The sequence below is a fragment of the Simochromis diagramma genome, unplaced genomic scaffold (genome assembly GCF_900408965.1).
Source record: "Simochromis diagramma unplaced genomic scaffold, fSimDia1.1 OVJJ01000703.1, whole genome shotgun sequence".
NCBI lineage: Eukaryota > Metazoa > Chordata > Actinopteri > Cichliformes > Cichlidae > Simochromis > Simochromis diagramma.
Genome location: NW_024386914.1, coordinates 756,691 through 773,261, shown reverse-complemented (window position 1 = coordinate 773,261; position 16,571 = coordinate 756,691). Strand labels below are relative to the sequence as shown.

General features: G+C 45.4%; 1 protein-coding gene across 2 annotated transcripts; it reads right to left on the bottom strand.

Moving 5' to 3' along the window:
• Positions 1 to 294: 294 nt before the first annotated feature.
• On the bottom strand, positions 295 to 16,310 carry LOC120736328 (E3 ubiquitin-protein ligase Topors-like). Of its 2 annotated transcripts, none has more exons than XM_040036359.1 (4): positions 15,938 to 16,310; positions 12,408 to 14,893; positions 10,316 to 10,447; positions 295 to 3,340 (listed from the first exon to the last, which is right to left on the bottom strand). In XM_040036359.1, the coding sequence occupies exons 1-4, from the start codon at positions 16,025 to 16,027 to the stop codon at positions 1,327 to 1,329; spliced, it is 4,722 nt and encodes a 1,573-aa protein (XP_039892293.1). In that variant the 5' UTR covers positions 16,028 to 16,310; the 3' UTR covers positions 295 to 1,326. The 2 variants fall into 2 exon arrangements, with proteins under 2 accessions (XP_039892293.1, XP_039892295.1); XM_040036361.1 differs by lacking the exon at positions 15,938 to 16,310 and adding an exon at positions 15,815 to 15,929.
• Between the last annotated feature and the right edge of the window lie 261 nt (positions 16,311 to 16,571).

Below are 16,571 nucleotides of genomic sequence, written 5' to 3'. Positions count from 1 at the left end.
TTCGTATCCGTGAACACAAATGCACAGGCAGCTATTTGTGACTTTACCCCCCCCCCAACCCACCCCACATTTTGCTACTAGACTGGGCCAGACCCCAAACACCCCAAAAAACTATCTTTTTTTTGCTAGCTTGGGAGTTGTGGAGGGTTGAGCTAACCCTCTTCCCTACTGTTTTCATTTGGTTGTAGACAGCTGGAGTGGGCAAGTTAATGACTTGCATGTCTTTGTTACCTTTCATTGTCAGGCATGTCAGATTTCGTGTTGTTGTTGTTGTTTTTTTTTTGTTTTTTTTTAAATCGTAAGTCAAATTTGTTCCATGTAAGTTCGTACTTTATGTTTAATGTGAAAATAAATGCAGCCGCCCTTTTCTACAAATCCCCTATGGGAGAGGAGCTGGAGTGGGCAAGTTAGTGATTTGGAGGTCTGTGTTTCTTTTACTTTTCATTGTCAGACAACGCAGGAACACACCAGTGTAACCGGTTTGAAAAAAGAAAAGAAAAAAAGATCCGTTACCACGATAAGCTAATGTCACGTATTTTTAGCAATGTACCCCAGTACATAAATCCAAATTCCATTCAAATATATGAGTCAGAAAGCTTTAATGAGTCATTACTTTCTCCATCAGTTTTACAAGCCACTGCCAACATTGCTCATACATTTGAGTAAAAAAAAAAAAAAAAAAAGCATTTTTTTTACATTACTGTAAAAGATTTTTTTTTTTTTAAACCAAACTTTTATTCAGATTTTTTTTTTTTTTTTTTTTTTGCACACAGAACATGTAAACGCACAAACATCCACTCACTTACACAAGCATGTGTCCGAGTGTCATTACCAAATTCAGTCATCATTCCCCTGAAAAGGCCAGTTTTGTTCAGTTTTACACCTTGTCTTTTACTTTTAGTCTAGAGCTACCGGTTTTGTGGACTACATGTGATTGAGAGCGCTTCACTCTGGACTCATCCTTACACTTTTTTTTTTCTTAAGCAGTTTGAACATGAAAAAAAAACAAAAACAAAAAACAAAAAACCAACCAATTGATAGCGAGGTTTGGAGGGGGTTTCACCCGCTTGCCTCAACGATTAAAATAATAAAAGTAAGACAAAAGTACATGACAGTGCTCATGTCTAAACAATCAGTTTATTGGTGCCGCCTCAGAAAACAAGTTTATTTTGAAAATCAGTCACTAGGAATGTGTTTGTACTCGAGTTAAATTCTAAATAAACACAAGTTTATAAATGGTTCATGAAAAATGATGCTAAAAGTATAATGCAACAGTTTGTCCCTGACATTTATTCCGAACATTTAAATCTCTCGTTTCATCGTGTCCTACGTGGCGGAGCGTTCGTATGGATGGGTGTCAGTGGTAGAAGTGGAGTTATACTCCGAGATGATGTGATTGTCCGTGTGGGGCTCAAAGTCCCTCTGAGCGTATTTTGGTGGTGGAGGCTCAGAGTCAGGGGGGAGGTTATGTTTTGAATCAGGATCAACGTGGTTGGGGGGTCGGAAGAGATTCGGGTCCATGCCGAGTTCGGACTTTCTGTGCGAGGCGTTGAATGTAATGCTGTGTTCAGAGGGAGTAGGGGAGGAGGAGGAGAAGGCTGTGTGGTTCAAGTGTCCGTCAATCAAACAAGACGAATGCAAGTTAGCAGGTGCAACAAGACCCACCGAGAGTGGCTTTCCCTCGCAGTTCAGCACCGACACCGTCTCCTCGCCTGTCCGTCCTCCCGAGGCCGGACTGGAGGAGTGGAAGTCAACAGGAAGCAGGTTCACGGTGGACGGCGTGGCAGCTGTTGTCAAGCCAATTAGAGTCAGATTACTGGAACAGGGGGAGTTAGGGGGTGAGACATCATTCTGAGTCCTGGAATCACTAACAGAAACGGGAAGTGATGTGTCGTGAGAGTTGACTCCTGAGTACATGCCGCTACGTGCCGGGGGACCTCCAGCAGCACTGCTGAATCGATGAAAGTCAACGGGTGATGCCCAGAAGGAGTTGTGAGTCTTATTCCTGCAGCTGGCGGAGGTAGAGTGAGCAGGAGCTGGCTTCTCTTTGGACCAGCCAGCAGCTGAGTGGAAATCAATGTCCGATGAAGAATTCACAGGATTTAAGTCGACGGGTGAGAGGATGGAAGATATTCCCATCGTGCTCTCCCTGGTGGAATGTAAAGCTGAGGAGTTTAAGGAGTAATAACGAGAAGCCGTGGGAGTCGAATCACACGCAAAAGAAGAGGAAGAGGGAGCGACAGGAGGTTTGTGACCGGAGCGATCGAAGTCAGTGGTTAGTGCTCGGACTTTAGAGAGAGCAGCTGAAACGCTGCTCATGTTGGCCGGCTTGCTGCTCAGTGCGAACGTGCTGGTCAGATGTCTCTTCAGTGCAGAAATGGGCGGGATGGACTCGCTGTCGTCAGGCAGCTTCACGGGCGAACAGGAGTCGGTGGGATTTAAACTATGCAGAATTGGTCCGGTAGAGGTGTGATCTGAGTGGAGGTCTTTGTTAAAGATAGGGGAGCGGCGTGGACTCCCAGCATCTTTGTGTTTTAGTGGTGGCGGCGTGTTCCTGTTGTATGACCGAACCGGGCTGGCCTGTCTGAGGAGCGGAGGGGCATCCCTCCCCTCCTTCCATTGCTTGAGTTGAGATGGCGAGTTTATGGACGTAGCGTCCTGATTCTGGACTGGCTGCTCCTCAGAGAAAGTGGATTTCCAGCTGTCCTGCTGTTGATGAGCCTGACTAACGCCACACGGATCTCGGTAGCGCCTTTTTTTGGAGTCTGGGGAGCAGCTGGCGTCAATGTCCAACGGGGCTTCACGTTTAGGTGCAGCGATCCTGTCCAGGTCACTTAGGATGGAGGCCAAGAGGTGGCTGTCAGAGGTTGAAGCTTCAGTATGTCTTTTATGAAGAAGATCCGTCATTACGCGGGCAGCATCCTGGTCTCCCATTGGTCGAGAGCCCACGCTCACAGAGCCCATGTTTCTGTGACTGTCGGCGTTGGGTGTCTTTGGATCTGTCGCTTTGATTGGTCCTTCTACATCAACATCCAGGTTCTCCACGTCCACCTCGTGATCGCTGTTGTCAATGGCGATCAGTCTAGCTGCCTTGGAACGGCCCGCCAGCTCTGTGTCCGACCCATCGTATCCTCGGTCCAGAATGTCAACGGGAAGCTCTCCGATTTCAGCGTCCAAAACGCCGCCCACACTGGCCGAATGCACCAATGGAAGTGGAGGAAGGTCTGAGAAGTCGACGGTCTGCTGGCTGCTGAGTGGGCTGCTGCTGATACTGCCGCTATTTTTGTTGTTGGCGTCGTCGTGGGTGCTGTCGCTGTCCAGGGTGATGATGACCGGAGAGCTGACAGAGAGAAAGACAAAGAAATAAAATCAGAATAAAATCAGAAATAAATAACAGCAACAACCCTCATCACTTGAGTCTTCTGTGATCAATAATGGTGTTCTTCTACAAAGGGATCAATACATAGATCAATCCCACCTGAAGTACATATTGTGGTAAAAATCTTAACGTTATCCATCCATCCATTCGCTTCCGCTTCTCCTTTTCAGGGTCCCGGGGGGCGCTGGAGCCTATCCCAGCTGTCATAGGGCGAGAGGCGGGGTACACCCTGGACAGGTCGCCAGTCTGTCGCAGGGCCAACGCACAGGGACAGACAACCATTCGCACTCACATTCACTCGCACATTCACAGCTAGTGGCAATTTGGATTATCCAATTAACCTATCCCCACAAGCTGCATGTCTTTGGACGGTGGGAGGAAGCCGGAGTACCCGGAGGGAACCCACACAAACACGGGGAGAACATGCAAACGCCACACAGAAAGACCCCGGCCTGATAGTGGAATTGAACTCAAGACCTTGCTGTGCGGCAACAGTGCTAACCACCGTGCTGCCTATCTTAACGTTATTAAAGATTTTATTCAGCATTTGTGAGCATTTATAGCCTTATTAGTGCAGAAGATACCCACATGACATTTGTTGGACTGGTGAACACATTTTAACTCTGCAGTAAACACAAAACTGAGTTGGTGTCAATTTTTAGCAGAGGTTAAAACTGCTTTTTTTCCTGGAAATTTTTACTGTACTTACGAAGCTTACAAATAATACATATTTAATCCTGTAATGTGTATCGTATCTGTGGAAAAACCCAAATAAAACTTTTAAGAAACCATCTGCACAAATAGCAAAAATTATTCATTTAAATTAAAATTTGTATCTGCAAAATGATATTTATTTTCCTTTTTTCTTCCTAGTAAAAGGTTCAACAAACAGGTTTTTTTGGCATTTATTTAATTGTTCAGGCTTTACAGGGTGAAAAACCTCAAATTTGGATGTTTTATTTGGGGAAATTGTAAAGTTCAGCCATTTCTTTTGTTATTAACCTCCTAGGACCTGCCGTCCACATATGTGGACATCACATTTTGGGTTATTTAGACTAAAATACTCAATTTTGCTCTACATGGGCATGATATCCACTTACGAGGACATTATACTGCCACTGTTCTATCAAAATTTGAAACGAATATCCTCATATGTGGCTCTTATTTTTCTTAAAAACAAAAATAAGGTAAAAAAAAAAAAAAAAAATCTTTGTTTTTACATTCATCAGGCCCCAATATACCCAAATATAAAGAGAAATTAAAAATGCATGTCGTGGAAGAGTTTGGGTCTTAGGAGGTTAAAGTAAAGTTTTGAACAAAAAAGTAGATTCTACTCATAAGGTTTGCATCACCAGAAACAAAAATGAAATTGGACAAGAAAATTGCAGTCTCTGCACCTACGTGAATGTTCTCCGCAGATGGCTATAATCAAGCTTTTCTGCAGACACAGTGTCTGAAGGTTAATAACGAAACAAAAGATGGAAGCTCTGCCAATAAAATTTTAATTCACACTGCAGTCAAATAGGCAGATTTCCTCAGGAAGGCAACAGAAGTGGAGCCATCATCAGAGATGGATGAACTCTCTAAACACAAAGGAAAGGAGCTTCAATGCTTCCTTACTTGCCTCATTTAGCAGAGGATACATTGAAGCATCATTCATGAAAGGAAAAGAGATAATGACATCACAAAATTCCCTGAGACAAACAAAATACCTGCTAAGTGTTAGATGATATTAATGTTTACCATCCGTTACACGCTACAACCTGATGTTGACCCTTAAACAGCTGAACTCTGAACGCCACACTGCTGCAACCTTAAAAATTACCGTATTTTTCAGACCATGAGGCGCACCGGATTATAAGGCGCATTAAGGGAAACAAAACAGTCAGATAACTTAAACTTTACTCAACTCATTCTTCTTGCCTTGTCTACTTCCGTACCATTGATTCATTAATGTTGAATTCTCTCGCAGCTGCTCTATTCCCATGTTGTTGCAGTATATTAATGACCCAAATACATGAATGTACTATTGCTGTGTGATTTATTACTATTACTGAAGGTTACTCGCCATACCAATACCAACTAGATATTTAAATCTTAATATAAATGAGTAACAGTAGAGTGGACATTAGGTAAGGCTGCACTTTTTGCAGCAATCTTGTATAGAAAACTATTCCACGCGTATATAAAACAGGTCTGTGGCTCCGAACCGTAGTAAAGGGACCTCTGACTAATACGCCGGGTTCCGTGTTGAGCTTGTAGCCGAAAACTAGCTTTACTTTGTTGTCTGGGTCAACTTTGCTAGCGAGAGACAGAGAGAGGCGTTGAAACGCTACTCCACTGGAACTTATTGTTTCACATGAACACCGTGTACAGTCAAGTCTTAACAGCTTACTTACAACTGGACTTGTCAGGCACTCTTTTTGGCTGCAGTGGTTATTATTATATTTACATGCTTCCAGCTCCCGTTTCTGCTCGGTGACAACTTGTACTTTTCAACTCTCCTTTTTTGCACACAACAGGTATGGCAGTCCATTCTCCCTGCAGCATGGACTAAACTGCCCATGAGGCTACATTCTTTAGGGCTATGCCTGTAACACTCTGCCTATTGCCTTGATATTAAATTTTTAGAGTAATAATTTTCGCAAGTAGAGGTGACATGGGCCGTGAGATTGAGACACAGGCATTAGAGCCTGCTAATGCGTGTTTTGTTCGGGTTTCCATCCATGCCATGCTAGCCATGTTTTTTCGCACACAATGCATTCTGGGACGAGGACGTGTACTGGTTGTCGGCAGTTTTCCATCTGTGCTTTCGTTCAGCTAACCTGTTTTGTTTTTTAAAGTGTAGCAACCGTATTAATTAACTTGCCTATTAGTGACCTGGTTACGACTTGGTAGACCAGCACTATCTGGTCTTTGAGTCTGACGTTATTAGCCATGTCTGGGCCCAAACTCAAATGATCACTGCAGCATTACTGAGAGTTGAAAAACTGTCTAAATTTGCTCATCTGTAATAAAATGATCAGTGTGGCTGCTCTGCCAGGTGTAACAATTAAGTTTAACATCCAGGCATCCATGAAAACGGAATTTATGACATTAACGGAGTTAGAAGTTAGCAGGCAATTAGTTTGCTAGCTTCCATCTAAATATAATATACCATGTTCTGACTGAGAGATTTAACAAATTAAAAAGTACAGCTCTGCTATCACTTCCAACATAAATGACAACAGGAAACTAAACAGCAGTGACGTTTGTAGGGTTACTGAAGTTGGGCTAACTGGTATATAATGATGTGCTACGTGATCGCTAGCGCGACAAGCTATGTTAGCATAATATAAACAGTAAAGCTGGAGGACGAACGCTAACGAACAGAGGACTTATGTTTGCAAAGCTTGGTGTAAATGTTACAGAGCTGCGGTGATGTCACCGTTTGCAGGTCCTTAAACTTAGGCTGCATTACTGGATATAATGCCTGTGTTACAACTGTTGCAGTATAATACTGCTGCTGCTGGCACTTTGTTGGAATTGGACGTCATCACTAACATTGCAGGGTGGAAATCCCATCGTTAAGTCTGACGTCACTAGCCATGTCTGGGCCTAAACTCCGCTGCAGGTCCATATATCAAACGATCACTATGGCATTACTGAGAGTTGAAAAACTGTCTAAAGTCTTTCATCTTTAATAAAATGATCAGCGTTCTGGTCTACCAGGTGTAACAATTGAGTTTAACATCCAGGCATCCATGAAAACGGAATTTATGACATTTAACGGAGTTAGAAGTTAGCAGGAAGTTAGCTCGCTAGCTTCTATCTAAATACAATGTAGCATGTCCTGACTGCAGGGTTTTGGAAACAAATTAAAACGTACAGCTCTGCTATCACTTCCAACATAAATGAAGACAGAAAACTAAACCGCAGTGACGTTTGTAGGGTTACTGAAGTTTGGCTAGCTGGTATATAATGATGTGCTATGTGACCGCTAGCGACACAGCTATGTTAGCATAATATAAACAAGCTAACTTTTTTTCTCACTCGATAAAAGTTAACGTGAGCGTTCTCGGTGGTCAGGAACAAATGTAATCGCATGGCAGGATGCTGTAAAAGGACCAAACTTCAGCCAGGAGAACAACTGAGATAATCCATTCACAATACGAGGTTAGTCATTCATATACTGCTGCATGGGCTGGGCTGTAGTTACATCCTAAGGTTTTCAAAGGAGCTTGCAAAGAAAAGCGTCTGGACTTCTTTAAGTTGCTTGAAGATGTTTCACCTCTCATCCGAGAAGCTTCTTCAGTTCTAAGGTCAAATGGTGGAGAGTCCCAGATATAAACCTATAACCCCCCCCCCCCCCCCACAGAGGGACAAAAGGACCCCCTGATGATCCTCTAATCGCCTGAGCAAAGGTGTGAAACTGGGTGTGGGTCCCAATCAGCTAGAGTTTCGGGTGAGTTCATTGTGAAACCTGGCCCCACCCTATCATGCGAATTCTTGAGATCAGATGGCCCAGGATGTGAGTGGGCGTTAAGGCGTCTGGGAAGGGATCTCATCTCGGATGAGAGGTGAAACGTCTTCAAATAACTTAAAGAAGTCCAGACGCTATTCTTTGCAAGCTCCTTTGACTACGATGACCTGGATGACTGAGAACCTTCACAGACATCCTAAGGTTTTAAAAACTGAGCTTAAATAAATGATTAGCGGTAATAAAAGCCGAGGGAGGTCAACAGTGATCACTGACTGTTTTAGGAGCTTTTTGAGATTAAATAGAAGAAAATACTTAACATTAAACATGTTAGCAACACAAAAGCCATATTAAACGCAGACTACTTTAGGCCCGGAAGTAGGATTCATCACGTCATCACTTAACGACTGGATAGACAGGTGAAACACGATATTGCATGTTCTGACTGAGAGATTTCTGAAAAAAATGTAAACGTACAGCTCTGCTATCACTTCCAACATAAATGAAGACAGAAAACTAAACAGCAGTGACGTTTGTAGGGTTACTGAAGTTGGGCTAGCTGGTATATAATGATGTGCTACGTGCCGCTAGCGACACAGCTCATGGCAGGATGCTGTAAACGAACCAAACATCAGGAGAACCACAGAGATAATCCATCCACAATACGAGGTTAGTCATTAATGTACAGCTGCATGGGCTGGTCTGTAGTTACATCGTAAGGGTTTAAAACTGATCTTTAAAATGATTAGTGGTAATAAAAACCACGAGAAGCCGACAGTGATCACTGACTGTTTTTAGGGGCTTGTTGAGATTAAACCGAACAAGATACAAAACATTAAAACATGTTAAAAACACAACAGTCTTATTAAATGCAGACAACTTTGGGCCTGGAAGCACGATTCATCATGTTATCACTTAAAGACCAGATACCGGTCATGGCTGCCCAAAGAACATCTGGATTAAGACAAATGGCTTAAAAAAGTTTTGGTACTTTACAACAAACCTTCTCAGTCGCCGTTGCCATTGGCAAGCAGTAGCCGCATAGACACCAGTAGTTTTCCCTCACTCTCTCGTCCTCGTGTGACGGATTGTTTTCATCTTCATCTAAACTAAGTACTTGTTGACTATTTTCATTCGCTCTCTCGGTTTGATCTGGTTCAAACTGGAAAGGTTGAACAGAAGCCATTTCCAGTGCACTGCTAATTGTGAACTCGATGCGGTGCAACCATATGACGTCACTACCCAGAGTGTATTGAGAAGTAAATAACAATGGCGGCCTACTGGTAAATGGTTTTATATAAAATGTGCTTAAAAGGAAAACATTTGGCGTATTTTAATACCACATGTGTTATTGAAAGCACAGTACATATTTTAACGCAAACATGTCTTAATAGCCGGGGTTCCCTTTAAGAGAAGACGCAGTGCAGCAGATCACTTTTGGACTAACAAAGAAAGTAATGTCTTGATGCATTCTCAATCATCCAGGAAAGTAAATCTCCAAAAGCTGATTCTGTTCATCTGGACGTAGCGTTTTGTGGGAGAAAGGTTTCGTTACTCATCCAAGTGACTTCTTCAGTCTCAGCTGACTGCAGGTTTCCCCAAATCTTATAAACCAGGGGTGGGCAACTCCAGGCCTCGAGGGCCGGTGTCCCTGCAGGTTTTAGATGTGTCCTTGAACCAACACAGCTGATTTAAATGGCTAAATTACCTCCTGCAGTTCTCCAGAGGCCTGGTAACGAACTAATCATGTGATTCAGGTGTGTTGACCCAAGGTGAGATCTAAGACCTGCAGGACACCGGCCCTCGGGGCCTAGAATTGCCCACCCCTGTTATAAACAGTACATTTGCATAATGACTGAAACCAGCCCACTGAAGGAACAAAGGGCTGGGAGGTCAGTTCCTTAATCATAGTTATGCAAATTCTCATGACCATTGATCAACAACCACTGACCAAAACCCACTGATCAATGGCCATGAGTACCATTCACAGAGAGTTGGGGAATGGCTGCAATCACAGCATTGTAAGATGGCGAAAGATGTACCCTTAGGCCCCCTCCTCGAAAGAAAGTAATATATCCTAAACAAACCAGAGAAATACAGGCAGAAAAATCCACCTTTAGGCTGGAAATGTAGCAGCAGAAATGTAGCAGCCTGTAACTTCTAAATAGCATTTCTGTTCCCCGTCTGTGAGCAAAGTGTGATGCAGGGATTGACAAAGACTTGTAGAGTGGATGTGTAACATCTCACATTCAAAAACTGATATCACCTGTGCAAAAGGTACACCTGATAATGATCAACAGAAGTGTTTCATCACTGTGTTCATTTAAAATAACCGATTTCACAGTTAATCAGGTGACGACCACTTCGCTTCGTCTCAGACTCTTATTTACGTGTTAATTACTGTCAGCTGTATGAATTTGTTTAACGTGCTAAAACAAACCTTTTTTTCCCCCTCCCAGCAGTGTGACACCTCGTACCTGCTCTGCTGAGCCTTGCGATGACGTTTCCGGCGCCGTTTGTGGGCAGGAGGCTGCGCCCCGTCGGCGGTGATGGTGCCCTCGTAGATGATCTCCACGCTGGGGCTGCGGTCTTGTCTGGACCTCCGGCTGCTGCAGAGAGAGAGCATGGAGTGAGCAACTTCTGGAAACGTCATTAAAACACCTGAACCACAGGAAGCTATTGAGAGGTCTTCCTCATTTGTTGAGCTGAGCACTTCACACCCAAACAGCTGGTGAGATGTTTCAGCTGACAGTTTTAGAGTCAGGAAAGCAACTCTAAAAAAAGAAATCAACAGTAAGAGGAGAAACAACACGCGAACATGAAGCCTTTTCATTGCTGAAAAGAAAATCCCAAACATTAATATTAGACTGAGGTTCATTTAAATTTAACAAAATACAACAAAACTGTGTCTGTTTCCAAAATAAAGAGAAATACGTTCATGCTGATCTCTCATGGTAAAGGATTCATTTTTCGTGCATCGTCCCCTGAATAAAGAGCTGCAGCTTAGTGATTAACCAAAGATAACCATTTTCAAAACCTAAACACTTGCTTCTTCTGTTTACCTATCAATCAGATCTAGCTAGCTCTGGCTCACGTTTAAGCAGCCATCACATCAAAATGTATAAACAATGTTGCTAGGCACCACTGGCCTGCGGGAACGCTTTTACATTAATATTTATGGGTTCAAAATCACATCCCCTGTGGGGAATTCATTTACATGATTTTGAAAATCACAAGAGGTCAAAACGATGAGAACCAACAGGCAACATCCCAGGTAGGAAATGTTTCTTAGTTTCACCGTACAACCAGTGACATCATGTCTGCTTGTGCAAGTCGCGCTTTGTGGTAGCTTCAGTCGGCAAAATAAATGTGTCAAATTACCGAAAAACTTAGTAGCTCAAGTTTTTCACTCACAGCACTGTCCTGTGATTTTAAAACAACCTTTTTGTTAATTTGAAGAAAATCCCCCCACCCACTTTGGATCCATTTAAAAAAACAAACAAACAAAGAAGTCACTTTTCATTTCTTCTATTATTATTGCTAAATTATTTGGGGGTAGCTATCAGGAGAGGTCTTTATCTTTAGGAAAAGCTGTAAAATACAAAAGTTATTTCCTTGACATTTCCTTCTTTGTCAGGCTGATTCTGGACCCCGAGCCTTATGTTTGCAAAGCTTGGTGTAAATGTTACAGAGCTGCGGTGATGTCACCGTTTGCAGGTCCTTAAACTTAGGCTGCATTACTGGATATAATGCCCGTGTTACAACTGTTGCAGTATAATACTGCTGCTGCTGGCACTTTGTTGGAATTGGACGTCATCACTAACATTACAGGGTGGAAATAGACAGGTGAAACACGATATTGCATGTTCTGACTGAGAGATTTCTGAAAAAAATGTAAACGTACAGCTCTGCTATCACTTCCAACATAAATGAAGACAGGAAACTAAACAGCAGTGATGTTTGTAGGGTTACTGAAGTTGGGCTAGCTGGTATATAATGATGTGCTACGTGATTGCTAGCGACACAGCTATGTTAGCATAACAAACGCAGTGAAGCTGGAGGATGAACGCTAACTCCCACTCGGTAAAAGTTAATGTGAGGGTTCCCAATGGTTGGGGACAAATGCACTCGTATGGCAGGATGCTGTAAATGGACCAAACTTCAGTCAGGAAAACTACTGAGATAATCCATCCACAATACGAGGTTAGTTATTAATATACTGCAACAACACGGGAATAGAGCAGCTGCCAGACAATTTAACATTAATGAATCAATCGTACGGAAGTGGAGGAATCAAGAAGAATGAGATGAGTAAAGTTTGACTTATCTGACTGTTTTGTTTCGCTTCGCTTAATGCGCCCTATGTATGAAAACATCGACAGAGTGCCTTATGGTCCGAAAAATACGGTACAAGTCAAATGAAACCCAAATCAGAGGTGAGGGTGGTGGGTGAAACCGGCTTATCCTGCAAATCAAAATTTGTCAAAAACAGTCAATAATAGACCACTGATAATTTACACTCTTCTGGAAAGTCTAATAATAATAATAATAAATCCAGTGGCCTCTTACCTCTCGCCACCGTAGCCACTGCTCGCCCGCCTGTGCCTCTCCCTTCTCCTTCCTCTGTCTCGCTCCTTCCTCTTCCTCCTCTCTTTCCTCTTCTCCTTGCGAATACCGCCACTGCCGCTCGGCCTCCACGTGGGATCCTTGACATTGTTGTCCAGGTGGCGGCTCTTGCATTTCCTTTTCCCGCCGGGTTTTTCTCCGTGATGAGCGCTGTCGCTGGGGGACAGCGTGGGCGTCGGTGGCGTCCGCGGTGGTGGTGGGGGAGGACGTGGTGAGGACGAGGAGAGGGATGGTGAAGAGGCGGAGGAGGTGAGAGGGGACACCTGGGCGCAGGGGTACTCCCAGCTGGAGTCCGGCGGGCTGGGCGACGGCGGGGAGCTGGAGTCAGCGCTGGAGTCAAACGGAGGCGAGGAGCGGTGCCGCATCATGGCGGGATAAATGGAGCGATTTGGGTTGAACAGAGTGCCACTTTTCCTGTGCTGGTTGCTGCTGCGTTCTTGCCTTCTCTTCCTCCTCTTCTCTCTTGCTGCCTCACTGGTGGACTTCCTGTCTCTCCAGCTCCCCATCTCCTGCTGCCGCTCAGTCTCTCCAGGCGTCGCCGGGCTGAGCGTGCACACAGAGCTCCTGCTCCGACCAGAGCTCCCTGACCATGAGCGTGCACGTGAGCGCTGTCCTGCCACCTCGCCAATTTTCTGCCCCTTGTCCTGCTCCTCTCTGTAAGTACCTGATGTGGAGGGAGGGATCGCTGGTAGGTAAGAGAGGGGAGGTGTTGCAGAGGGGGGAGGAGGAGCCTCCTCCTCTTTCTTCTTCTCTACCTCCTCTTCTTCTGTGTCAGAGGAGAGCTGCACCAACTCTGGCGTCCGTTCTGCAATCGGCTTCTTATACCCAACGATGAGACACTCATCCTCTTCTCCCTGCCTTTCTCCTCCATCCTGATTGGCTGCCTCCGGCAGGGCAGGACTGAACGAAGATGAAGGCTCGGCGGTGGAGTAGGAGGGGCCTGGGGTTTCATCGTCCCAACCCGAAAGGCTAAGGACACTCGCTGTTTGGATGGGGTCATCTTGAGCTCCCACCTCCCTCCCCAGCCTCTCCTCGGACCCTCCCCCTGCCCCCCTCTCTTCGTCCTCCCCCTCGGAGATGGCAATGACAGAGCTGCCATCGGACGAGCTGCTCATCCCATCCAGTTCCACTGCAGCGTCCGGTGGCTCGTACACCGCCTGCAGGTCGTAGTTCTCCAGGCTGAGCGACGAGCGGGCGAAGCTGATGAGCTCATGCAGGAAGTGCTCAGTGCGTGCCAGCAAGAATGGCCGCAACTCTTCTTCTATGTTGGGTGTATTCTCCAGGCCGTGGCGGGCGAGCCTTGCCATGATGATGCGCTGAACGATGTCAACCAACGAGGTGTGCGAGCCATACAGCACCGTGAGCTCCCTCCGCAGCCAGGGGCGGAGCCTGTTCAAATGGGCAGGGTTCCGACGGAAGCTATCTGCCGTGATGTCACGCTGTCCCTCGTTGCCGTGTACTCCGGCAACCCCACGGACCCGAATGCCACAGCGATAGAGGCCACGGCGAAAAGCCACCGTCTCTCTCTCCCTAAGTCGACGCACGGTTCCACCTTCACGCTGCAAACGCTGCCTTGCCGCTAAGCGAGTCATCAGTCGCCGTGATGCCCGGTCATTGGGGGCAATGGGTGCCACTGCCCCTCCAAGGCCTGTTAATCCTTCAAATATCACACCGCGCTCCACCAAATCAGCACCTCCTCTTATCCTCTGTTCCTCCCCATCCTCACTGTCCTCAGCAACGACTGGAGGGTGAGGAAGAGGAGGGAGTGGAAGGGGAGGGGAATCGAGGTACCACTCCCAACTCCCTGCCCTCTCCTCCGCCCTTCTGGCCCCTCTCTCCCTCCGCCGCCTCCTTGTTGTTGTCTCGCCAGCCTCTGACACCCGGTGCCGCCTCAGCATTAGCCTCATTTGATGGCTGCTTCTTGCAGCTGACGCCATCGCTGCCACCATTGCCACAGTAGCGGCCACGCTGCTGCTGGGGGGCGCTGAGCGCAGCGTATATTCCTTGAAGTCATCCTCAGCTTGGTTCCGGTAAAAGATCGAGGCAAAGGGCTGCTTGCAAAGCGGACACTCTGGCTTTTTGTGAGACCACTCCTGGATGCACGGGAAGCAGAAGCGGTGCTTGCAGCGGTCCAGGAATGCCAAGTTGTTGAAACGGTCCAGGCAGATGGGGCACTTGGAGTCAGGCGACGCCTCCTCTGCTGCCATCAGATGGGGGCGTGCTGACGTTGAGGCGGAGGACGCGGGTGGAGACAAGGACGAGGAGGATGTGGCCGCAGTAGAAGATCTGCTAGCGTTTTTCCTCCTGCTGCCACTCTCTCGACTCTTCTGCTCTTCATCTTCCTCCAGCGCAGTGCCACGTCCAGAAGCACCTGCGGCTGCATTGTCACGGCGGCGAACGCGCAGCTTCATTCGCGTCGGTGCCATCACCTGAAAACAAACAACGCAGGAAGAAATGTGTCCTTATTCAGCTTTCAGGATTCAGAACTGTTGAGTACAGGTGAAATGACACCTGCTGAGAACAACAACAAAGTCCTGGATTACAAATTAATCAGGTCACATGGCTCCCCAGTGCTTCACTTTGATCTAAAAACACAGGAAAGCTGTGGCACCAACACAGCTAGCAGCTACTGCTTCTTTGTCACTCTTTAAATTTCGCTACCCATTTGACTTTCTGCTTTTATATTTGACTTTTTATTGAAAAATAACTTAACTGTAAATCAAAGCCCCTCTTGTGGTGCTGTTCTTTATAGATTTATACTTCACTGATGCTCCTTGTAGCCACTATGTTAGCGTGCTAACACTGACTAACTGAAGCTCACAGTCAGGATTGAACACTGCGGTAAACACTTTGCACCTGTCAGAGCCTCTGTTTGTTTAAATCATCCGTCTGTTTAACCCTCCATCTGTGGAAACCCTTCACACAGTTGTGTTAATATTAACACTGATTATTATTCTAATTATTCACCCAATTACCGACACGGAAGGACTCCCCTGAGTTTGTTAGCCTGCTAACACACCTGCTAGCTGTTACCTAAGCCTTCCATTTTGTTTAATTCTATAAAGACCTTTAATTTTGCAAAGATTATTCGCGAAAAATCTAATTGTTTAAATTAAATATGTTTTTTTGTTTAAAGATTTTCAAGCTAGGGATGCTCATCGTTGCTTAAAAACCCTACATGCTATCTCTGGCTAACAGAAGCTCCCTGCCTGTTAGCATTTAGCCCACATTTGTTATTTTCTACGGTCATTATAAAAATCTGCGTTTAATTACTTGGCTTTACTCTTTAATTCTTTCTCCATAACAACAATGATGTTTTAAAACATTATCTTGTTTATTTTATTACTTACAACATATTCTAGCAGGACCGATGCCGAGGTTGCTACCAGACCAACATGCTAACCAAAGCTAGCCGGGTTCAAACAGACAGCTTCCCCCAGCCTGTTAGCATGCTAACACTGTTAGCTTCGTACCTGAGCTGAGGAAGCAGCAGGCTCCGCGGGTTGCTCCTCATCCGGATTCTTTCTCCTCCTCCGGGTCGAGCTCCGCGCTTTCAGCGGCATCCGCCGTCAGCGAGCTCAGCGATGGCCCCGGACACACACTGTATCGATCCGTTTAGAAACCGACTGCTGTGAGAAACACACACATCTGCCTGTCACTGTCCTCAGAAGCGACGCTCCTCACAGCTGGAACGAGAAAAACGCCGCGATGGATGATGGGAAATACAATGACAGTCGAGTTTTCTTCGTCTTCTTCTGTGGTCAGCCCCCACAATCAGTTTATCACTGCCACCTAGTTGGGTGGGGTGATGGAACGAGGATTCTGAATGCGATCTGCAGCACAGGGTGTGAGGGACAGCACGGGGGGATCTATGGGCTCAAATATTTTGTACTTGTAAATAAGGATTTGTATGTGTGTAAAAAAGATTTGTATGTGTAAAAGTAATTTGTGTGTGCGTAAAAAAGATCTGTGTGTGAACTTAGCCAAAAAATACGTGAGAAAGTCTGCACTCAAGTTTCAAGTTACAAGTACGAATTTTGACCCTATTTTTCTTCCTTTCATCTGATTGGCCAATGTCATGTCAATCACAAATTTAACTATCCAATC